Here is a 24,701-nt window from a genome sequence, read left to right as displayed (position 1 = left end):
GAGCACTTGTGGGAATTGTCGGCACAAGACGCATACACAGTGAGCACAGCGGCTGGTCTTTCCACGCATGCGCCTCATGCCGCATATTGACGCCACATCTAGGTAGCAGGGCTTCGTGAAGCGCGGAGGCCACGCGATCGCATGTTCCCTTTAACAGTGGACCGTACTGTACCTGTGTCATGACACAGGGATAGGCTGCAACAAATGCCTGTACTTCATCGATTTCAATGAATGAATGAAATTAAAAGACCAGGCATTACATAAAAGCAGTCTTTCTCAGCAGTGGCAACGAAACAAAGAGGTTGCAAGGGCAGTGACATAAAGATTCCCAGCAAGCATCCCAATATAGAACTGCAAAGGAAAAAACTAGAGCCGGTGCCAAAAAGCCAGAATAAACCATGTGCTCAGGGTGAGTATCCTAACTGAGATAAATAATAAATTCTGCAACCCTGAGTGGCAGAAAGGTTCAAACCATTGTGGGCCTTCAGCGGGGCGGCTGTAATACTACAATGCCTTGTTTGACCATGCTTTCTTGCTTTACTTCTTCTTTTAACATTGACATCAGCACTCGGGGGTCCTGGTGTGGCAAGCGGGGGCAGTTGCACTGTCTTCTCAACTCGATGGCCTGCAATGCATAAAACTACGTTTTGAATGCACATTCCACTTCCACTATTACTAGTAGTAGTTTCCATAGAAGCTAAGCGGTCTGAGATGTTAATGGCACGTGCTGGTATTGGCAGTCGGGCAGCAAGACAGCTGAATGCTTACAAAGGAAAATGTTTATTGGGTGTCCCTGTTCCCTCAAGAGAACTCAAACTCGGTGGTGACGATAGCAGCAAGAGCGCAGGGCAGTTGCCGAAGGTCAGACTGATGGTCGCTGTCGGACGTGCTCAATTTAAAGGTAACGATGGACTTTCATGATAAAGCGCCTAAAGCACCTACGACAATCTCAAATAGTGTATAAACAATTCAAGTATGCAGCTCCAATTATTCTTAGGATATCTGGTCTACTATTGCATGACAATATTATAAGGCCGAGCACCGCTGGAAATGAAGAGCATTACCAATGAACAAAGAAAACAGACAATGCTTTTGTGGCACTGTCAAAATTGATGTGATATAAAGCTCAGGCATGACAGCACTGCCTCAAATGAGCTGAGGGCTGGAGTGAAGCCTAAATTCTACGAAGGATTCTGTTTCCATACGGCTGCCAACAAAGCAAAATAAATCCTCAGCTATGGACGATGGTCAAGGGTCTGACTAGGTGTCTTTCCAAGTATGTATAGAAAAACCAGAGGAGCCATTCAGAAACAAGGCAACAGGGAAATTAAATGGTAAAAACCTGTGAAAATTCCTTCTCGATTATGAATGAGCCAAGACCTCACACATACATAATAAAGACAAACTTTCGATTAGAGGTCGCTATTAGCATGAACATTTAGCCCCTGCCTAAGTTATTCTTTGATTTCTGTTGCTGTAAAATATGATTGAATAACAGTCAAATGTTGTCACCGGCCAATCTTTAGATGACTTTTTGGACAGCTGTGACTTTTACTTGTTTGCTTTTGTTACTTTTGTTTTTATAATTGTCTGATCACTTTGCCTTTCTTCTATTTTGCAATCAAGAGTTCTTTTGTTTCGTTTTGGCCAAACTGTACTCACTGTACTAACATTTTTATGTTCATCTCATCCTTTTCCTTCAACAACCTCCCGTGTGAGGCTAGCGGTAAGTTGTAAGTAAAAATAAATAAATGATAAAATCTTTTCCACGGTACATTTCACGCCCAAGTTTGTTTTCTCCTGTTGATTTCTGCTAGGATATTATTAAATTAAATTTGTTTGCTAGTCTATGGTGCTCTCTTTCCTTCAGCATTAGCCCCTTAACAACTGCTCACTGCACTGGCCTACAACAACAGCCTGGTTGTATATAATATACTTCTTGTAATGAGTGTTGGTAAGCTGCTAGTCATGGCACAAGAGTGCCTGCCAAATGCAATGAAGCCGATTCCTATTCTATCCGCATAAGCTCTTCCTCATGGTCAAGACCTGCAGTCACTACAGTGAACAGGGAGATGTAAAGATATGTACTCCCTAAACAACTCCAATACCTCCCTTCCTATCGTAAACTGTCGTTCCCTTCCTTCTCACAGCTGAACGTTGCTAAGTTTTACTGGCATTAATTTCTAAGCTTATGATTGTACTTTATTTCCCAAAGTTCTCAGTCACACTCTGTAATTCCTCTCCTTAGCTACTTAGTATGGGAATGCCATCTGCAAATTGGATGTTACCAAGGTGTCCTTAGTTTACCTTTTAATGCTGATTTCAGAATGTAACATAAGACTTACTTCAGAATAATAAGTTAAAGGCCTTGCTATTCATTTTGCTCTACCAGTGAATCAATGTGTGGAGGTGAGCGCTGCCAAAGTGCACAGCCCCGTAGAAGGCTTGAAGTAGTGCAGGGCATACGGCGCTGGCTTCACAGTTTATACTTGTGTGAGACAGTAATGCTAAACGGGGATATAATGAGAACAGAACCTTGCTGCTGCTGAATGAAGTGTCAGTGGTTAAACTGTGCCACAGGACTCTGCTTTGTAAAGAGCATATTTAACAAAACTTTGCCTTATGCTGGCATGTTACAAATTATAACAAGCATCCATCCAAATCCCACTTGTGAAGCTTTCACTGCGTTTGCTATTACAAACCTGCCACCTACACCCAAGAGAATGAGCAGGAAACTGTGATGAAATAAATACACACTATTTATTTTCATTCAGTATTAAACATCCATTGCAGAAAGGCAGTTAATAATGACGCATGTTCCATAAATGTATCTATAATGCTGCAGAAGATGAGTATAGGCAACCAAGTATATTTGGTGAACTCCTAAAAAAAAAAGTTTGTCCTCACAGCACGTTTTTCCATATTCATCTCTGGCCACTTATAAACACCCCTTGAGCAGCTTTCTTAATGTTTCTAAATAATAAGTACAGCAACAAGAATGCACCCAAAATTTAACTTTAGCTTTCCTTGCTTGAACGGCATAGAACCCCAATGTGCCAGTTTATTACAGGCGACAAAGCAGCACTCACGCTGTTCATGATGTTGTCCAGGTGCTCCGAACGCCGCTCGTGGCTTGGATGTGTAGAAATGAACTCCACATTCTCTAGGGCATCCTGCATGAGGCTCATCTTCGTCCAGAATGCACTAGCTTCACGGACATCGAAGCATGCCTGCAAACAACGAGGAGAATTAGTGAGAACAGCGCCACTCACATTCGCTTGCTGAGATGCTCACGCACACTATGCCTTTCAAGGAAACTGCCAGCCAAGAAAGCACGCACGCACCTTTGCTGCAAGCTGAAGGCCAACCTCATCTGCTTCAAGCTCAAGTTTTCTGCTGTACGGAAGCCTGAGAAGGATCTGAAAAGGATAAAATACACTGAAACTAAAAAAGCACCCGACCACAGCCTCTCACAATGTCACATGACATTGCCTTTGTGCTGCTTGATTAAGCTGCAGGCACCTGAATGGGTAACTGCTCAAGTTAACAAAGATAGCATACATAAATCGATGACTGCATTGCTTTGAAGGCCCTGAAGGCAAGCAACAGGATAAGGGAGTGAGTTAACAAAACGAAAGTTAAGCAGCCAACCTGACAAATTAAGACCTTCCTGCCTTCTATGCTTTAAGGTGACGGGCGAGCAGGTGGAAATGGAGGGTGGGGGGGGTTGGTGGAGAAGAGATCAGCGAGCTTCGGTGATCGCAGGAACAAAGATGATTTGGCTCGTATATATGAAAAGACTGAAAACTTTGCTTAAGCCCGGTGCTTATGTACTGTTCTTTCAAGAAGAGTCCATAACAACGTTCATTCACTGCCCGGAATTAGTAAAAGTGTAATGATTGTTTTCTTTGGTCTAACAGGTGCGACATGCACCATGCCAGACAAAAAAATAATGTCAGCCCAAGCCAAATTCTGTCGGTACCAGATCAAGCAGAGCTTTATGCTGCAAGCAAAAAGAATTTCGGAAATCATAGTTACTCTCAAAGATTTCTGGCTTATTTATCTGAAAGCATACCTAATTAAATCAAGACACAGCTTGATCAATAATAAGCACCAAGAAAAACAGAAAACTTATTCCATGCATTTCATACTTCAGTAATACCCGATATTGTTCGCAGAAGGTAGCACTGAAATCCGGAACAGTTGTTTTCTGCACTTGCCCACCTGTCAAGACTGTTCACGAAAGTTGCAATAAAAATGGCTCTAAGAAATGTGTGACTAAACACCATGACCAATTGTTGCAGGCACAAGTGGCAGGTGTACGAAACCCTGCAATCGTGTGGCCAAACCTAAGCCTGTCAGACTGAGCAGTTCATAAATTAAAGCCAGAAAGAGCATCATTGTAAGGTGAACACAAATTATTTCCAGCTTTTTAGGGGTTCGTTGCAGAGATTGTAGATGCACATCCCAACTTCTAAAACCATTGTAACAGCATAACACAGTCAGTAGTTGACGTCGAAAGGAAAAGGAACGCTGACCAAAGGTTGATATTAGAAATGTTAGATGTTTCGGATTCCGTATGGAAGCCTTGTTTACTCTTGAGTGGTGAAACGCTGGCCCAATGACCATTGTAGCATGATGAAATCCAACGTTGGACAACATCTCATCGGGTCCGGTAGTATGTTCAAGTCGAAAAAAAAGGAACGCCGACCAAAGGTTGCTGTTAAAAATATTAGGAAGTTTTGGCTTCCGCATACAAGCCTTGTTCACTCTGAGCTGAGATGTCTAACATTTTTAACAACAACCTTTAGCGCTCAAGAGTGAACAAGGCCTCTGTGCAGAAGCCAAAACATCTAACATTTCTAACAACCTTTGGCCGACATTCCTTTTCCTTTCGACATGAACGCATCACCGGACCAGACAAGATGTCGTCGCAACTTGTATTTCAGTCACCAGTTGACAAATAACAGAGTATAAGAATAACAAATAGTAAACGAATTTCATAATTTTGTGTGACAACTCCACTTGCAACCCTTATTTTCTGTTTTGAGCACCTAGGTAAGGAAGCTCACTGCTTATTTCAGGTAGAGAATTCTTGACATAGTGATGTGCTCTGCTTGCCCAACATATGACGAGTCTTGAATCCTTTCTTTTTTCGAGTTTAATTTTCTTGAACTTTATTTTGCTTGCTTTAGTTACATGAGAACGTATTGAAACAAAACACCGGCTATTAGTGAAGTGGTAGACCTCAATTTGAAAACAAGAAAAAGAAATAGTAACTTACGCTGACAACTTTCTCAAAAAACCAGTGGGTAACGACAGCAATGCCATCAGTCGGCATGATGGCCCAAATGGCAGCCAGAAATCCAATCAGAGCAAAATCTATCAAGTGGGCATAGCTCACTTGCTCTGCCTGCGTAAAAGAGAAATGGGCACAACACTTAACTTCTAATCATGCTTGTTTCCTTTTTGCAACAAGTAAATCATGCACAGAGAGAACAATTAACAGGTCACAGGACACATTACATCTGTTATGATAAGTGTATATGTAATTAAACATTTTGTTTATTAATTTGACCAGATTGTACTCACAAGTGCATGCAGTTAGCAATATACATGTTCCAGCATCAGAAGGCATGAAGCAGCATATATCCTGTCGCCCATCCATTTCACAATGTTATTGACATTACATGTGATGCCAAAAAATAACAGTAATTGACAAGGTGGTAAATACATACATTTGATGTGTTTCTCTTTTTACTCAGCAGGACATAATACAGCTTATTGGGTTAGTCAAAGAAGAAAGTATGTGTTTCACACCTGTGAACATTTATGAAGCACTGACATTCCAACACTGCAGGATTACTCCCAGCAGTTCAGCATTTTAACTCCACAGACACATTACCCATTAAAAATCACAAGATAAAAGGTGTGCGCATATATGACATCATCAGCAATTCAGTTGTACGTGTACATTTCTCACCCACCACAGCAGCCAAATGTCTTAGTCACAAAGCCTACACAGCGGGCAAAAAAACAGTCATTAAGCACAATCAGTATGAAGTCATCAATATCAGCCATCTTTGGACGTAAGCCATAAAAAAAAGGATGACATGAACTGAAATAGCTCTCGTGAGGCCATTTAAGCATTGAAAATTGACATCTGCTGTAATTTCCAGTAGCTTCATTTCTGTTTTGTTTGGGCTTCCTGGCATTACATAGAGGCATCAATGCACTATTCTTGCCCCTACATAACAAAGCTGCTGAGCAAGCCACACACGGGGACCGTGAAGCGGCTGAAGTGAATGGCATGACAAGTTCAACACAAAGCGATATTATTAACGTGGCATTTATACTCTCATCCAATATAAAATAACTAAATGCAAAAGGTGCTTTTTTCTTAATTAGGATTGAATATCTAACAAAAATGGTAACTTCGCATAACAACCGAACCAATCATATCTAACATTGTTATGTTTATTGCAGATGGAAAGTACTAGCAAAAATTTATGAGCACAATCATTATTGGTACCGTAAGTGCTAGTTACATACATAATTATTACTGCCGAGGCACAAAACTGGAAGAAAAAAATTAAAAGGCTGGCAGCATCTTCCATATACTTCTCTGATATCCAGGAAAGCAGCTCTTCAATAATGAAGTATATAACAGAAGCAGAACTTAAATATGTTCAACACACAGTGTATGCAAACACTTTGTTTGTCCTCTTCGAACAGGTTCACAATTAAAAAAAAAAAAAAAAAACCTTCCATAACGTGGAGGAAGGAAAGAACTGTTCCATGTTCCATAAGTATCCTGCATGGGTAGCTCATCAGGACAGGTGGCGCCATCTAGTTTACATTGCCATAAACACTAACTACAAGCTACCAAAGAGATTTGAATTGCAGGCCATATCTTGAATGCTGTGTTGTATATCCATACAATTCTGTCCTAGTATTAGGGCACAATATATATTCTCTCTAAAAATGCATATTTTGATTAAATAGCTATGTAGGTTGTCAGAATTCTGCACTTGCATCAGAAAAATATGTGATGTGGTTTATTTGTTGCATATGCTACAGATTCTGGTATGGTATATGGGCATTAACATCCAGAAGTGACTAACTTGTTATGATGGATGCTGTAATGAAGGGCTCCAGATTAATTTAGACCACCTGGGGTTCTTAAACCCTTTCAGGCAGCATTTATAATATCGACTGAAAACAAATACTTTGCTGCCTAAATGGTATATCCAGCCATTAAGAAAGTCAATTAGTTTTCATAAGGAACACAGCAATGGTTACTTACAATCTGTCGAAATATATAGAAACTGTAATAGTAAAGTACAACGATTAATATAATTAACACTCGAGGGATCCTGGAGTCATTTTTTTTTACAAGGATGCACATCATGCTAGAAACTCAGAAAAAAAAAAAAAAACTGACATTACTACTGGTGGTAAAACCTGCTGACAAAAAATGGTGGAGTATATGCTACCGTGCGAAGTGTTTTGAGAAATATATGCACCATTTGCTAGTTTCTATCCTATTTATGACACGAAGGATGCTAAATTCGCCTGAAACAACGAAATAATTGCTAGGAGCTCACTCTGAGAAAAAGCTAAGAGTTTGCAATGTACAGTCTGCATCATTCTTGTAGAGAACTCGAGTGGTGGCCTTCCCTGCGAACAAAACGACACGTCACCGTATCTGCTAGGTTCTAGACTCAACGATTGGTAGAAAGCAGAGTCCCCTAGGTCTACAAGCAATGGTGGCATGCAGGTTTTACCAGAGAACCAAGGGCTGTTGCATAATTTTATTTTTATTTTTTTTTGTCTTGTGTACCCTGTTTAACGCAACGTTTAACGCAAGAACCTTATCAAGTGAGGCTAGCTTAGCAGTGCTATTGGAGGAATTAGCCGGTATTAAATGGGATGTCATAGGGCTTAGTGAGGTTAGGAGGACAGATGAGGCGTATACAGTATTAAAGGGCGGGCATGTACTGTGCTATCGTGGATTAGTAGATAGGCGAGAACTAGGTGTGGGATTCCTCATTAATCAGGATATAGCTGGCAACATCGAGGAGTTTTACAGTATTAACGAGAGAGTGGCAGCTATCGTAATTAGGCTTAATAAGAGGTACAAGCTGAAGGTGGTGCAGGCCTACGCGCCTACATCAAGCCATGATGACCAGATAGTTGAAAGCTTCTATGAGGATGTGGAATCGGCAATGACCAAAGTAAAATCACAGTACACTGTACTGATGGGCGACTTTAATGCAAAGGTAGATAAAAAGCAGGCTGGAGACAAGGCGGTAGGTGACTATGGCCTAGGTTCTAGGAACAGTAGGGGAGAGTTATTAGTAGAGTTCGCAGATAGAAATAATTTACGGATTATGAATACCTTCTTCCGCAAACGAGAAAACAGGAAGTGGACTTGGAAGAGCCCCAATGGTGAGACTAAAAATGAAATAGATTTCATATTGTGCGCACACCCTGGCATCGTAGAGGATGTGGAGGTCCTCGGTAAGGTCCGTTGTAGCGACCACAGAATGGTAAGGTCTCGTGTTAGCTTAGATTTGAAGAGGGAACGGACGAAACTGGTGAAGCGAAAGGCTATTAACGAGTTAGCATTAAGAGGGAAGGTAGAGGAATTCAGAATGTCGCTGCAAAACAGATTTTCCGCTTTAACTGATGAAGACGACCGCAGTGTTGAAACAATGAATGATAATCTTACAGCTATCGTTACAGAGTGCGCCGCAGAAGTAGGTGGTAGGATGGTTCGACAGGATACCAGCAAGCTATCTCAGGAGACCAAAGATCTGATTAAGAAACGCCAAAGCATGAGGACGTCTAACTCCACAGACAGGATAGAACTAGCAGAGCTATCGAAGTTAATAAATAAGCGCAAGGTAGCCGACATAAGAAAGTTTAACATGGAGAAAATTGAGCATGCTCTAAGGAACGGCGGTAGCCTAAAATCAGTGAGGAGAAAACTGGGCATAGGTAAAAACCAGATGTATGCGCTAAAAGACAAACAGGGCAATGTCATCAGCAATATGGATAAGATAGTTGAATTAGCCGAAGAGTTCTACACAAATCTATACAGTAGCGAATGTAATCATCAAGTTACTGAGGGAGGCAGTCAAGCACAGCAATGGGACATCCTGCCAGTAACGAAGGAGGAAGTAAAGAAAGCCTTAGGAGCAATGCAAAGAGGGAAATCAGCTGGTGAGGATCAGGTAACAGCAGATTTGTTGAAGGACGGAGGAGAGATTGTGCTACAAAAACTAGCCACCCTCTATACGCAATGCCTTGTGACCTCGAGAGTACCAGAAGCTTGGAAGAACGCTAACATTATCTTAATTCATAAGAAAGGAGATGTGAAGGACTTGAAGAATTACAGACCAATCAGCTTATTGTCCGTTGCCTACAAGGTATTTACTAAGGTAATCGCTAATAGAGTCAGGACAACCTTGGACTTTAGTCAACCAAATGATCAGGCAGGCTTTCGTAAAGGATACTCGACAATAGACCACATTCACACTATCAATCAGGTGATAGAGAAATGCGCAGAATATAACCAACCCTTATATATAGCCTTCATTGATTACGAGAAAGCATTTGACTCGGTGGAAACCTCAGCTGTCATGCAGGCATTGCGGAATCAGGGTGTAGAAGAGTGTTATGTGAAAATATTGGAAGATATTTATAACAACTGCACAGCTACTATAGTTCTCCATAAAGTCAGCAATAAAATTCCAATACGGAAAGGGGTCAGGCAGGGAGACACGATCTCGCCAATGCTCTTCACTGCCTGCTTACAGGAGGTATTCCGGGGACTGGAATGGGAACAGTTGGGGATAAGAGTTAATGGAGAATACCTGAGTAATTTGCGATTCGCTGATGACATTGCCTTGCTAAGCCACTCAGGACAAGAACTGCAAAGCATGATCAATCAGTTAGACAGGCAGAGCAGAACGGTGGGGCTAAGAAGTAACATGCAGAAAACCAAAGTAATGTTCAACAGCCTAGCAAGGGAACAGCAGTTCGCAATTGGTAGCGAGGTGCTGGAAGTAGTAAGAGAATATGTCTACTTAGGGCAGGTAGTGACCGCAGATCCGGATCATGAGAGGGAAATAACTAGAAGAATACGAATGGGGTGGAGCGCATATGGTAGGTTCTCTCAGATCATGAATGGTAGCTTACCAATATCCCTGAAGAGAAAAGTATACAACAGCTGTATCCTACCGGTACTCACCTATGGGGCAGAAACGTGGAGGCTAACAAAGAGGGTTCAGCTTAAGTTAAGAACAACGCAGCGAGCTATGGAAAGGAAAATGATAGGTGTAACGTTAAGAGATCGGAAGAGGGCGGAGTGGGTGAGGGAACAAACGCGGGTTAATGACATCTTAGTTGAAATCAAGAGGAAGAAATGGGCTTGGGCAGGGCATGTAATGCGAAGGCAAGATAACCGCTGGTCCTTAAGGGTAACGGAGTGGATTCCAAGAGAAAGCAAACGTAGCAGGGGACGGCAGAAAGTTAGGTGGGCGGATGAGATTAAGAAGTTTGCAGGGATACAGTGGCGGCAACTGACAAAGGACAGGGTTAATTGGAGAGACACGGGAGAGGCCTTTGCCCTGCAGTGGGTGTAGTCAGGCTGATGATGATGATGATGATGACCCTGTTTAAGTGCTCTACACAAGGTTGCCGTATACTGTACACAGTTGCGTACAAAGTGCCTTAAAGGGCTAAGGTGCATGACATGGCACAGCACGCAGGCATTTCTGCATTTCACCTTCATCAAAATGCAGCCACCGCCGAATGCCACGGCTACTAAGCCGCCGTAGCAGGTACTACACATTATATTTTCTTTTAGTCAAATTAAAGCCAGTAAGACGTGACATCTCACAAAAACTACCAAGCAATGACCTGTAAACACTGTAAAATGTGATAATGAAATAAACACAACAGAAGAGCAGAAGTGGTAAGGTGCCTTACACCATGTCCCAAAACACAGTGGGCCATTTCGTGAGCGAGCACGTTTCCCAGTTGCTCGTCGTTTGTGCAGATCTCAAGCATGCCAGCAAAAACAAAGATCTGCCCGTTCTGCAAAAGACAATGGGCAGGTGGTTCTCAAGGCTGAACAATGTGGCATTGTGTCCGCACTGCTGCTAGGCAGCCACTCACAGCAACCAACACTGATACAAATACGGGCCAGTTTTTCCGCAGTTAAGTCAGGAGGCCAGGACGAGGAAGCATAAGTTAAATGCATGTGTGATATATGTCTCAAAAGCACTGCCTCTTTTTTCATTCGATAGTAAATCATTAGTAAATCATTATCAGAGGCCTTAAGTCAGCAACATAAATATTTACAAGCAGAATGCAGAAAAGTACCTGATAATTTACTTTTTAACCAGATGCGTGCATCACGCCAAACCTTCACATAACATCCAACTCTCTCCACAAAAAATGTGGGAGAGAAGTTCAGAGAGCAATGAAAATTGGGATGTTTTGTGATGTGTACAGCTGAGTGTCAGTAAAGTAGAAGAAAGAGCAGAGGTTTGAAACACTCCTTCTAAAGGACCACTTCAAGCTTTACACACTAGTCGTTCTCTTCTTGAAAATGGTTATAAGTCACAGCTCACACCTTGTATTTATTCACACCTCACCTCCATTTATTAAACATTAGACCACACTGTAGTTAGTTCACTGTTGCACTCATCTGATACATGGTTTCTTCTATTGCATGAAACCTGATGCTGCGTATAAAACAAACGACGACAAGGCAGGAATCTGAGCTAGCAATTAGAAAAGAACAAAAAAAATGGTGCTCACGGGCATTACAAAGGCATTCTTCATGGGACTGTCAATGACTGACACCGACCATGAGAGATTGTGAATCTCATCAATGTCCCTGTTCCCGTGAAGGAGCTGATTGGCCACTCGAACCACACGGTGGTACACTGGGTGCACAGCCGGAAGGAGGTGTGGCTTGAAGAGCTCAAATTGCTAGAAAAAAAGAAAAAAAAGGAAAGGAGCAGTGGAGGCTGTCCAGGCACACCACCGACCCTGTGAAGGGGTCTCAGGGGAGAACAGGTGGTGCGAAAGCAAATATTTTACATCAGGTGTTAATTATTACCCACGGAGGGAAAATAATAAAATACTCAGATTTTTCCAAGGAACATATGGCAAGATTTTAAAAGAAAAATTTCTATTCACGTAGATGGCTAATTTTAGAATTTTGCTCCAGACCTCATAGTATCTCCATACCAGGACTCAACTTTAGTTTCAGGGTCTTGGTTACACATATTTTGACTGAATGCTATCATGAGAAGTTGTGATGTAAACAAATCGGCTCTTTTTAGGCATTTTAAAGCACTTGTGCTGGAAAAACTAACAAAAGAAAATGCGCCAGTATGCTTGAAAAACAAACAAGAGAAAGTGCGCACTCACTGCATTCGTACCAGAGCTACCGTAAAACGTAAAGACGTCCATCTCAAAAACAATTTTTTGTGCTGATGTCACATGCTTTGCTTAAAGAGGCTCTACAGTAGATTTTGCATGCATTGGTACTTGTTTATAGAGCCCACATTAGTGGACATCATGTATGTATACGAGGATTTAGCAGTGTTCACGTTGCATGAACAAATGTGCACACAGTGCCTGAAGTGGTTAAGCAGTTTGTTTACCTGGATAATGTTCAGGGTGACAGAAAGGAGTTCCAGTCTAGCTATTCAAGACAGCCCTCAATGTTTTGCAACTAACTCAGTTTCTCCTTCAAGGAAGACTAGTTTATATCAATATAGCAGCCAGTTTTATGCCATCAGAAAATTGCTGCTACATGGGTGTACACTAACGTCTGCTGAAGAGGAAATCTAACCTGTGTCAGAACATGAAGAATGTTTTTCGACAGCTTTGCTCGAGTCATTTTCTCCTTCGCTAAAGAAAACAGCTACAAGCTAAATTTACCAGGTTGAATCTCATCTCCAACTAACACTGCCACCACATTTCTGTGTGTACTGAATAATTCAATGACAATAAAAGCAGCTATTCAGGGAGCACTGCAGAAGATTTGTCATAAAGCCCTGTCAAATTCATGCTGATATGAAATGCCTAAGAACATACTACACAATCAAACACCACACAAATGTTGCTTTTGCAGCGCCAAGAAATGAAAAGCATTTTGGAAGCTTCCATATCTAAAGCCCTTTGAGTCACACATGAGAAATGAAGGCTAATTTGCTTACAGCACTAGTCAACAGGTTTCGAAAGGATGGTAGTCCTTCAATTACCTCTATCTAAATCACTTTTCTGGCGAAGAAATCCTGTTCCGACATTTATAGCAGCGTGAAGAGGATGGGAACCGAGGATCGAAGCAAGGAACGACAGGTTCTGTATGTGTAATGTGCATTACAGTTTATGTCTGCATAAATTTTATGCTTGCAAACAATAGTACTGTAGCCAAACTCCAGAATGCATGTCCTCACCTTCATTTCTTATTTATTATTGTTTATGGCTATTGTAGCATGAAGGTCACCATCAGTATCTAAACATCCTAAAACTATGCTTGATACAGTGTGGACTAGCTGCAGTCTATGATATGAACTTATGAAGTAGTTAGGTGATATCAATGCAGTCTAAGGCCTTTGTTCATGCCACTGGCTTCCTGATAAGAAGGGATTAAATCCCTTGCTGCTCCAGTCATGTATTACATAATAGAAGCCCATCATGCAATATGTCAACCCTAGCGCACGCTACATCTGGCATCATTAAGTGTCTGGCATGGCATCAGTTTAGCACACCGGCTTATGTCTGTCTGCCACAGTCACATGTCATATCTCATGAAGAGGAGACAGTGATAGCATAGAAATGTGACGGTACATGAAGTTTAACGTCCCAAAGCAAACGTCACAAAGCGACACTTTAATTATTTTGACCTTACTTTAGATTATTTAGAGTAATTTAGACCACTTGCGGTTCTTTAAGGTGCGCTAACATTCCACATGACACAGGCACTTTTGCATTTCGCCTCCGTCGAAATGGGGCTGCCATGGCCGGGACTTTATCCGTGAACTTCAGATCAACAACCGAATATCAAAGCCACTGAGCCACCATGCCGAGCATTAACACAAGAATGTTTCTTGTTTGAATGCCATACTTTACTGCTATGTGGACCCAATTATAAAAGTTGGAACACAAGCTTATCATATTCTGCTATAAAGAGACGTGAATGCATATTTCAGGCATCAGAAATAGACTAGACCTAAAAATTCACTGATTCACCTCAGATCAGATTTAGTAAACAGTGCTAAAACAATGCTGTCACAGATGCTGGAAGTCATACGCGGCACTCTTATCACCACAGAAGGTTCCACCGCAGGCTGCATATACATATGCTCACAGTGCTCACCTTAAAGCCAATGACTATGAAACGTCTGTTTCAAACCAGCCTCTCTAGTTGTCTCTGCTTTCATGAAGTTTTTCTCTTTCTCACAGGTATGTTCACATTTACTGCTGGCCCCAGCTACAGGAAATAAGTACCTCAGGTCGTACTGAAAGAAAGGCACATCCGACTCCACTAACTGCATGTATCACACTTGGCACATGCTCAAGATGAACACTTACCATTTCAAACTCAAAGTCTGATATCTTCCTGAACTGCTCACGTGTGAAAGCAACAAAGCGACGTCTGTGTGTGATGGGCGTTTCTTGGATGTGGCTGAAGTAGTAGATCCATCCAACACCCCATGTTGCCCCGAAGAAGCCTGGAAACCAAAATAGTTATGGCTAGAGCTTCAGGTTTTCAGCGATAACCAATTCATGTTGAAGATCAGCAGATGATCTCGAAATTGAGTATTCCAGTTAGACTTAGTGTTTTGAGTTTAGAAGTCCACCCTAGTTAGCTACAAATGTGGAGGATGGGCCAGCGCAGTGGCCTCAATTTCTGCGCCATAAGCTTGTAGCCTTCTGCGGAAGTTGACTTAAAGGGTTTCATGTGGTGGGAAAAATTGTGACATTGATCACAACATTGATCAACAAACATGAAGGGAACAAAGAAAATGAAAAAATATCAAGATAAGGCTAAAAAATTCAAACCACCAGCAAATTGTGAAGGACAACAGAGTATATGTGTTCCCTAAGGCTCGAAAAAGCCAAGCACACTACATTTTGAAATACGTACTATTCTGAGTGGCCGCATCTTTTCACTGGAAGCATGCCTACTATGCACTGCCACTGGAAACATTGCAACAGTATGTGCACTGAAAAGCACCATGACCAATGAACGAGCTTTGAGTCACTTAATTGATGCAATGAACAAAAAAAAAATGGCAGGGGCATGTACAGTCTTCGTCAAAAAACCTCAGGCCGCTGTGTATGAGCCAGGAGCGGCTGCTTTACGCTACCATGGCGATGTGAACGCCAGCGCGTGCAGCCGCTGCTTGCTCCGAGGGTAAAGAGGGCAAGGGAAACCTGCACTTTACTCTTGGACGTCTCTTGATAACAACACCAGTGAAAACCTAGAGCAGCATTTGTTATGACTGCTGCTTGCTTGTCTTAAGCCCGCTGAGCAATGATGCTTTGTGCGAGTAATTGCGGTGGCCAGGGTGGCACTGCTCAGCACTCGAGTGATTTTTTGAACAGCCATGAAGTGTCATGCAACGTGGCAGCACAGAAAGCCAGGCAACTTTTCATAACAGTCTCATTTTTTTTATTCTGTGCTCATTTGCAACCTCTCATCTACATTGATAAATGTTTTGTAAAGAATTCATCTAGTCATTTCGTGATCACCAAGGTGATCTCGATTATCACAGGGTGATCATCTATTGGCTGGGGTCTTCTTTACACGATTCCGAATAAACGGTAATAACTCACATTATCACGGTGCCCAGTGAGGACGTGACCTACTTGCGCCTGGACATTGGGAAGACAGTGAGCACTTCCCAAAGTGTGGAGGGAGTGGTTGTAACTGCATGTTTCGGCTAGAAAGGGAGGGCGAACGTCCTCTAATTCCGAAACATTTCCACAATCTTACTGTGGATTTATTAGAAAAAAAAAAAACGCAACGCCGAATATACAGTCGTTTCTTAGTGGAGAAGTGTGGTCTACGTATTTTAAAATATATGTAATAAAATGATGGTTGTGTGCCCTTTGCAAAGGGAGCCTTTGTAGTCGAAATAACGGATTCTGGTCGGATTTTCAAAGAAGAGTGAGTTAATGGCCCACATATATCACAGTGCAACTTGGTACCTCACATCGGTGCGCTGAGACAAGTTAAGGTTACATTTTAATCTAATGTCTCCACAACAAAGACCAACACTTTGAAAACAGGAAACCTTATTGGGCGATGTAACACAGTAAGGAAAATATCCCTCAGGATAATGCAAATACTTGGGCCCCTGAATGCATAGGATAAAAATATGTTTGGTTTTATGCGTTTAACATTCCAAAGCGACTTAGACTATGAGGGACACCAGTGGAGGGCTCCAGATAATTTCGACCAGATGAGGTTCTTTAACACACACTGACATTGTACAGTACACGGGCGTCTAGCAATCCGCCTCTATCCAAATGCGGCCGCCGCAGCCGGGGTCGAAACCGCGCCTTTCGGGGTAGCAACCGAGCACCGCGGCCATCAAATAACAACTGGGTCACCGCGCCCATTCAAATTAAGCGGCCTGTTTTTTTGTTTTTTTTTTATGAAGACTGTACGTGCTTAAGCAGCTGACAGACTGATTTGCTCCACGCCCTCTAGCAGATGAAAACATGACTGCATCTGTGCGTGAGTGCGAACGGGGATAACATTGGAGGAGACAAACACTAAATTTGCAATACACGTAAATAAAGTTGATTGTTGCATCAGCCTAATTGACCTATCAAAATAAAATACTGCATTTCCAACATATGCTTGCCTTCTGACCCAGAAATGTGAACAGAGAAGAAACAAATGTGTCAAACATAGTGCATGCAGAAAAGCGCACACGGATTAACTTGCCTGCGACTTTCCATTTATTCTTGAGAGCGACTGCGACGAAGTATGCCTTCTTGTCCGAAGGTAAGGATTTCCACCACTTACGAAAGCCCCTGGACAGATTATTGTTTCTGTTTTTACCATCTCATGGCGCACAAACGGATGACCGCAGTCGCGGTCGATGCATGCACGGTGAATAGTACATATTAAACGAGTCCACTGAAATTAAGCGAGACTACACCCACGCATGCGTTATTTTAGCTCGTGTTGCCGAGTAATGGAGCATACCCACCTTCCAGTAATTATTGCCAGTCCTTTTGTGATCTGTTTGGCAGCGATCAGAAATATGGGATGGACACAGTGCCTCGGAGATGTGTGGAAGTTTGCTCTTCTCGTTATTTGCTGACGTTCCAGCGCCTTCCAACGTACAGCAGCATTTCTCGGCGATACGGACGCTGCTAATTTTGCTGTGCAGATCAGTGACCTAGCAGCCCACATACTTATGCCGAAGGGCTGTGGGCGCAATTTTATGACGCTATGCTAGCCCGAAGAGCCTAAGTCGCTACCTTGTTTTGAGAGCAAAACAATGCATAACAGAGTTGAAAAATGCTTACAGTGCAGCAAGGAAATGCTGAAGAAAAATGAAGTATGATAAAGTGTCACTGAGAATGCTGCGTAGCGAACTTAAACCTGCGCATACGAACCCAGATGGACGAAAGAAGAGTGCAACACGCGACAAAAAGCGTCTGCACGACGGTCGGCACGGTCGGCCACTTAGCGGATTGCATTGGATTGGCACGACTTGACAGGAATCGTGCTCAACGTGGCCAACACCATCCACACAGGCTGCCAAAGACGGCAAATCGGGGTGCATGCTCGCCGCTCGTGACCAAAAATCAGTGTGTATGCGTGCCACGGTCAAACGTCAGACTTTCTTGGGCCTGCTGCAAGTGCGCGCAAACACAGATAGAGTTTTGGAATATATTTAGAAAATCTGTGCGCGGAAGATCGCGTGTTCTGCCGTGGTTGTGCTTTCTCAGGAGCTCTCGAAACGAAACGACAGGAGACGAATGAGTGCTCTAGCGGGTACTGCGGGTACTCGTTTACACATGCCAAACGCATGCCAAACGCATTGCAGCGGCTAATGTTGTCATGTCGGGGTTTGTGTAGCGAAGTGGTGATCTTGTGATTGCGTGCAAAAGGCTTTCATTGCTCGCATCGCGGAACTGTTGACCGGAACTGTCGGATGCGGAACTGTTTAGCTGCGCGTCGCCGGCTCAACGCGTTCACCAAGCAGTGTTTTGACAGCTAAGCGTGGTGCTCGCGCCCAATCTTTTTGCAAGTGCGCGCGCTTGTCCCTCTCAAGCCTGTTTCACATGGAAGCGAATATGCTAGCGAAATCTGTCGCCGCGACGGAAAAACCTGTTTTGAGTCGTCGCTGCGACGAGCGGCTAGGTTTCAACAAGTTGGAAATTTTCGCAGCGACGCGCCGCTCAATCGCTCAGTCGCTTGCATGTGAACCGGCCTTCAGGCGTACAAAGAAGAGTTGCAGCTCATTTTGAAATATGGCTGGAGCGGTTGCACGTCGGTCGAAGAGTGGGGAAGCGTATTGTTGTGTTGTTGGCTGCCACAACAGTTCTATCAACACCAAGGGCAGAGAACCCCCCGTGAAGTTCTACCGTTTCCCCGGAAGGTGGTACGAGCAAAAGAGGCGGCAAGCGTGGATAGTTGCCGTCCGCAGACTCAAGTGATTCTTATTTCCTTTTCTAAACTTTTTGGCGCGTGACGAATTGTTGCTGCATAAGTGCAAGCCGACAGAGGCGACGAGTTTTCGTTTCAATTCAATCTGCTTGCTTTCCTTTGCCGACCAAGCCATCCGCGTGTCAGGTAATGCGGCAAGTTATCTGGGAGATTGTGGGATAAACCGGTTTTTTAAAATGGACCTTGAGCATGAAGAGATTGAAGCGGAGTCGAAAATTGATTTTATTATCTTTAATTAGGTCTTCTGGCTCGATATTGCTTTCAGGACTGCCGATCTTGGGCTTGACACCGCTGGAGATTCTTCGGCGTGGTACGACACGAAGAGCTAGTGGCTTCCGTGTCAGTCGGGGGCTTCTTTGCCAAAGTGCTGCCGTCGTTTTCGGCTGGCTGTTCTCGCTTGCTTAGCTGCCAGCCTGGGGATGCATTGGTGCGACAGCTAGACCCCGGGCTCTCAGGTCGTGATGCAGCCCTGGTCTTCTGCCTTGCTCTGGCAGTCCGCCTCATCCACTGGCTGAGATGACTTTCCCTCGCTCCCCCCGTTGTCTCTGTCTTCTAAAACCTTTCGTTGTGTTCGTTGTTAGCACCCCCCCTTCGCCGTAGCCGCTGGCTGCTGCTTTCGCCTCCACAGCCGCCCGCCGCTGCCTTTGTTGCCTCCTTCATTTTCGATGGGGTGTGTATGACAGGGCTACATAGGCCCCGCATGAAAAGAGTCGTCAGTAGATTTAAGCCTTCCGCATGAACATGACACCAGTATGGCGCGATCAGTAGTTTACGGGAAATCTTGTTGACCTGGATCTTGCCCTGGGTACGTACACGAACTGTCCCAACTGCAGGCTCGTTTACTTTCAGCCGTACATCAGAAAAATCATGAGTGCTCACCGAGGCTCACTCCCAAAAGTTTGGTCATCTGACAGGCTTACTCAAACTGACACTCGCAGAGGCCTGAGGTCACTCGAACTCGAACTCATTTGGGCTCACAACTAAGTCAAGCTCACTCAGACTCTCGACTCATCCAGGGTGGATCATTCATTACGATTCACTTATCCCAATTCGTCTGGCCTCACTCACTCATTTCAACTCACGATCACATCAGCATGAGAATGCACTGCGTGATACGGGCTTGAGGCATGCAAAAGACGCGCTACAAGAAATTCCCTGCTCCCATGCAGAGGCTTGGTGAAACTAGGTCATGGCTTCGGACACATCTCCATGTGGCTCTTTACTGGTGTGGCTCATTGCCAACTAGCCCAGCACCATGTTTTATTGAAGTCCATTACTGCACTGCACCCGCGTGAACAAAAGGGACAGAATGCTGTCTTCCTTGTTTCCATGGTTTCCACAAGGAGGAAAGAAAAAAAGCCAAGCTCACATCGTCGTTGAAAAAACAAAGATCATGATCTTAGCCTCATCCTAGACTCACGACTCTGATCGTGATTTGAATGTGAATCCAAACTCAGAACATTATCTGAATGTGAGTCTGGCATCACTCGCGACTGATCATAATTTGAATCTGAGTCCGGACTCACTCACGACTCAGATGACGATTTGAATGTGAGTCCGAACTCACAACTCAGATCATGATCTGAATGTAAGCCCGAGTGAGTTGACTCATCAGTGAATCCACCAATCTGTGCTCCCAGCAGCACTGCATCACTGTATCTAATAGTAAGGCTTAGGTTTGCTAGAAAGGCCGACGATGCCTATTAGGGAGCTGAGAGAAATAGCTAAATAGAGTTCATCCCAGTCACATGCTTTGTGAACCAGTGTTCCAGATCCGAGTAGATTTTAATCCATTTGTGGGTGAACTACATGCTTTGAACAGATATACTACTTGATACTGAATGTTGCATGCTTAATTTTAAGAGTAATTTTTTTTACCCTTGTGCAGTCCCGATGGAACTCCATGGATGCCTACAAGGGGGGCACGAATTTGCAGCACTCATTTTGTGGGCAACTGCAAAAGCAATATAAGTCAGCATCCGTCATACAATCCTACTATTTTTCCACCTGTGTACAAGAAGAAAGCACCTGACCGAGAAAGGACTGAAAGGTACGGCTGCCAGTGAAACCAAGAATTAAATTTTCAGCCGTTTTAAGTAAGTAAATAAGACTATGATGTATGCATATTGACAAAAGTGGTAATTCATTGCAGCACTAGAAACCAGTGCAGAGCAGATACACGCCTGCCACCTCAACACAGCTGTTATATTTCAGTTTTGTTTTTATTGTTCAATACAGGTGTCGGAGGCAACTGAATGACGCAGCTTCATCTAGGGTACAGAGTATGAAAAAGCAGCGTTTGCCACAAACAATCACAGAGGCAGTGCCAACACTAGAAGCTTCAGTCAGTGCAGATAGCACCGAAGAGGAACGTGAGCTCCAAATGGACTGCAGTGGCAAATTTGAAGGTGGTGAGGTGCCAACAAGTGACATGGATGATCTGCAGTCTCATACAGCGAGAAGCATTTCACGACTAACAAAGGCTGATGCTGTAAGCACCCAGTATTCTTTTTGATGTTCGGATAAATGCTGTAAATGCTTTTTATACACCAGTAAGTTATCATTATGACGTATGCTCTATCCAGCCTTTGTCTCGCAACACTTTGCAGCGCACCAAAAGCACGTAGTTTGCAACAAATGTTTTTTCTTCTTTGCTATTTCAGGAATGCTAGACAGTTTTCAACCACTGGGAAGCTTACTATCCTTCTGTGAATGGTGAATTCTGCTGAAACATGACTCAAGTTACACACACCTAGCAGACTTATCAGGTTGCACTGTCACTGCACTTTTCATTCTCTGTTTTGTTTGTACATGTTGTTGTTAGTTGAATCAAGAAGACGATCATGCGCCGACGCCTACAGTGGCTAAGCTCTTGAGGTGGCTGGCTGACACTCGTGGTGGGAGCTTGTGACCCTGCCTCTTGCCCCGCTACTTCATCGTTTACTTGTCTTGATCAATTAAAAGTCTTCGTCTCCGTATGTTCCAATAAACCACCCTTCATTTCATGGAGGTTGCGGTGTCTGACTTGTACACGATCACCGTGTAGCTTTGCAGCCGCACGATACCAATGACCACAAACGAGGGCTGTCACCAGTCCGCAAGCCCGTCGCAGCCCATCAGCTGCACTGGTGCCGTCCAGCAGCAGGGCCCCGCTGTTTTCAGCGTGCACAGAGACCAGGATGTTGAAGTCTGGTTGGCCTCATACGAACACGTGAGCCACCACAACAACTGGGACGACCGCATGAGGATAAACAGTCATCTCCTACCTTAGCAATGTCTTGATCCTCTGGTTTAGGAATCATGAGGCCGACATTCCAACCTGGGTTTTTTAAGACCGCACTTGGGAAGGTTTTTGGTCGTTGAAGATGTGGTCGATCTGTGCAAGCGTGTTGATCTGTCTATGTGTGAAGCTGAGTAGATCAAACACATCATAAAGAGGATCGATGATGAAACTTTTCATGTCCCGCCACTGTGGCCTTAGTCTATGACCTCTGCCAAAGCTTTGACGAGTTGCGCAAGTAATGCCTTTGCTCTCGTTGCCCTCCCAAGCCTTCTGTGTGCATCTCCAGCCTGGCCATCGACAATTATTTGCTCACTCACATCAGACTTTGTGTGGGATGGGGTCACCTGGCAGCTCTCGTTCCTATCTGGCACGCCCCTGTCACCCCCCTGCCTGTCTCCTGAGATCCGGCATACCATCATGCTGCCATTCAATTGTACAGGGGGTCAGATGTCTGAAGAGAACATGAACAACACTTGCGAAACTGCAGCTGCAAGCATTCATGTTGAGTGCACTATTCAGAGGTTAAAAATTTACAAGATCATATCCAACAGACTATCTCTAAGCTTGGTCCTCCACGTGAACAAAGTGCTGTTTGTGCTGTCATTGTGAACATGTAGCTGCCTATACTAAAGAAATGACCTACTTAGCTTTCACAGTGCTGAAATGACCTTGCTAGAAGATGAAATATTTACCGCAAATTCCACGTCGTGGACGATGTTGCATGCGCGTATCCAAGAGGGGGGGGGGGGGGGGGGGGGGGGGGGCTCCCTCCCGATGTCGAAAATTACCTTGGACTCCTGCCTAGAAGAAAATGGGCCGTGGTTCAACCCAGCTGAGCATAGTTTACAGAGCTGAAGCTCGATTCAGCATAGTCAGAAACGGTTTGCTGTGGTTTAACTTTATTGCATATCAGTGACTTAACTTAGTTGTTGCTTGAACTCGCGCTTTTTATTATTTTATCGGATGAATGGTGAGTCACGTGGTTAAGCGCAACTGCGAGGTGGGCGTTGAATCGCGTTGTTCAACGCAGTTGCAAAGACGAGCGAACGCCGAGGCGCTGCGAATCACATAGTAGGACGCCACCGCCGCTTGAAGGTCATTATTCGGAGCGACATGAGGTTTTGCATGGGAGAAGTAGAGCTTCCTCTCTAAAATTCCCGGCTACGTGCCTGCGAAAAAAAAAATTGGCTGTGGTTTAGCTCTGGCATTGACTGTGGTTAAACCTGGAGTATTGCGAAAGCAACGAGGAGAGAGAGGTGATGGAGAGCGCGCGGCAGCGGCGGCACCCCAGCTGCGCGCCGTGTGACGTCTCCGCTCCTCGCGCATGCGCATTTTGGCCTTTGATCAGCTCCGCGAAATGGCTCGGCGACTCGCGTAGTGTTGCTTTCGCAACAAAAAAACTACGACTGCCGGCTATCTTCGTGAAACCACATTGCTGCATGCACACTCGACGCTCCTATACCAGTCGGGCCCGAGTCGGGCACCGTTCTTCTCGACGAGTCCCTTCGTCGTTTATCACAACGCGCAAGCCATTGTCGCGCCAGTAATCGTCTGCTTCAATGGCGCTGCAGCTGCATGATTACGGCACTGACCACCGAGGAGATGCACAGTTTTCTTGAACTATGCCTGCTGGATGTTTGCATTTTTTTTTTTCAAACGAATGGCGAAGTGCAGCACCGGCCAAAGAAGGGAAGAATAAGGACGAACACAGCGCTGTGTTCGTCCTACTTCCCTTCTTTGGCAGTGAACCGTTGCGCTTGAAAACTTTAAATCTACAATACCAATCAGCCCAACAACTAACTCTGAAACCAATTCAACATTGCAGGTGAGTCGAATAATGGACCTAAAGTTTCTCACAACGGCGTCCTTGCGCGGGTGAGAAAGAATGAGTGCGCGCGCAAAACAAGACTCTGTCACGTGCAATCGGTGCACACACAAGTCAGCAGGAGAGCTAGTCGGCCTGCCCGATCAGTTACGTGGAGTCGCTCGGAAAGATATGGGGCTTTAGTTCACCGGCGTCCTCAGCGCCCTCTGACCCAGTTGCGTCCCGTATAGCAAAGCGAAACGAGTAAGTTCAGGAGGAAGGCGAATGATGACCTGAGTAGCTTTAGTGCTCGATACGGGTAATCGTTTACGCGTACGAAGCGCGTTGCAGCGGCACGTGCTATATAACCGGGATTTCTGTAGTGGTGATCTGTGTGTAAAGGCTGATCCCTGGCAATGGACGTCAGCCGATGAACCATCTCCATCTTGTAATTAGAAGTGCTTTTTAGAAGGGCCTGACTAAAATCCTTTAAGTCTTGGAAAGCAGCTCGCAGAGACTCTGGCTACCAGCTATAGAGTGATATGCGTCAAGCCCTGTGCGCAGCGACGGTGGTTTCAGAATTTATGCGGGCTACCGGCGGGTGTTAACACTAATCTCCTGTATGTGGCCGGAGCATGGGTTCATCGCGCGTGCAACTCATTGCATGACATTTTTTAGCCATGCCCCTTTCCTAGGCATATTTTGTTAAAAGCACCCCCCCCCCCCCCCCCCTCAATAACTGTTCCTCTGATCAACCTCTCCACACTTTCTCACATTAGACTATCTCAATTCCTTTTTGCTCATTCGCTACTTATTTAATACGTAGCCAATGCATTTTCAAAGCGCAAGCTGTGCAGAAAATCCAGCGTCGTCCGACGTCATGA

General features: G+C 44.2%; 1 protein-coding gene and 1 long non-coding RNA gene across 2 annotated transcripts; one reads left to right on the top strand and one right to left on the bottom strand.

Annotated features, from left to right (window-relative positions):
- LOC149365803 (metalloendopeptidase OMA1, mitochondrial-like) lies at window positions 1–17,736 on the bottom strand. The gene is made up of 9 exons (XM_089546221.1): window positions 17,262–17,736; window positions 16,994–17,082; window positions 14,626–14,765; window positions 11,836–12,009; window positions 10,999–11,106; window positions 5,285–5,413; window positions 3,345–3,419; window positions 3,090–3,230; window positions 1–625 (listed from the first exon to the last, which is right to left on the bottom strand). The coding sequence occupies exons 1-9, from the start codon at window positions 17,465–17,467 to the stop codon at window positions 485–487; spliced, it is 1,203 nt and encodes a 400-aa protein (XP_089402347.1). The 5' UTR covers window positions 17,468–17,736; the 3' UTR covers window positions 1–484.
- A 3,071-nt stretch (window positions 17,737–20,807) lies between these two features.
- Window positions 20,808–21,740, top strand: LOC149365802 (uncharacterized). Its single transcript, XR_016283218.1, has 2 exons — window positions 20,808–21,221; window positions 21,394–21,740. It is a non-coding gene; the product is annotated as an uncharacterized LOC149365802 (long non-coding RNA).
- Window positions 21,741–24,701: the final 2,961 nt, after the last annotated feature.

Source organism: Amblyomma mixtum, chromosome 1 (genome assembly GCF_055824585.1).
Source record: "Amblyomma mixtum isolate Tamu chromosome 1, ASM5582458v1, whole genome shotgun sequence".
NCBI classification, from domain to species: Eukaryota; Metazoa; Arthropoda; class Arachnida; order Ixodida; family Ixodidae; genus Amblyomma; species Amblyomma mixtum.
This window is presented reverse-complemented; position numbering and strand designations above follow the sequence as displayed.

What these genes read in the sequence shown, in the direction of transcription:
- LOC149365803 (XM_089546221.1), bottom strand. Translation starts at nt 17,467, where the DNA reads ATGTGGGCTGCTAGGTCACTGATCTGCACAGCAAAATTAGCAGCGTCC. An exon ending in CTGGCAATAATTACTGGAAG is followed by an intron (nt 17,083 to 17,261) that starts GTGGGTATGCTC and finishes TAATCTGTCCAG; the next exon opens with GGGCTTTCGTAAGTGGTGGA. An exon ending in CAGACTTTGAGTTTGAAATG is followed by an intron (nt 12,010 to 14,625) that starts GTAAGTGTTCAT and finishes CTTTTTTTCTAG; the next exon opens with CAATTTGAGCTCTTCAAGCC.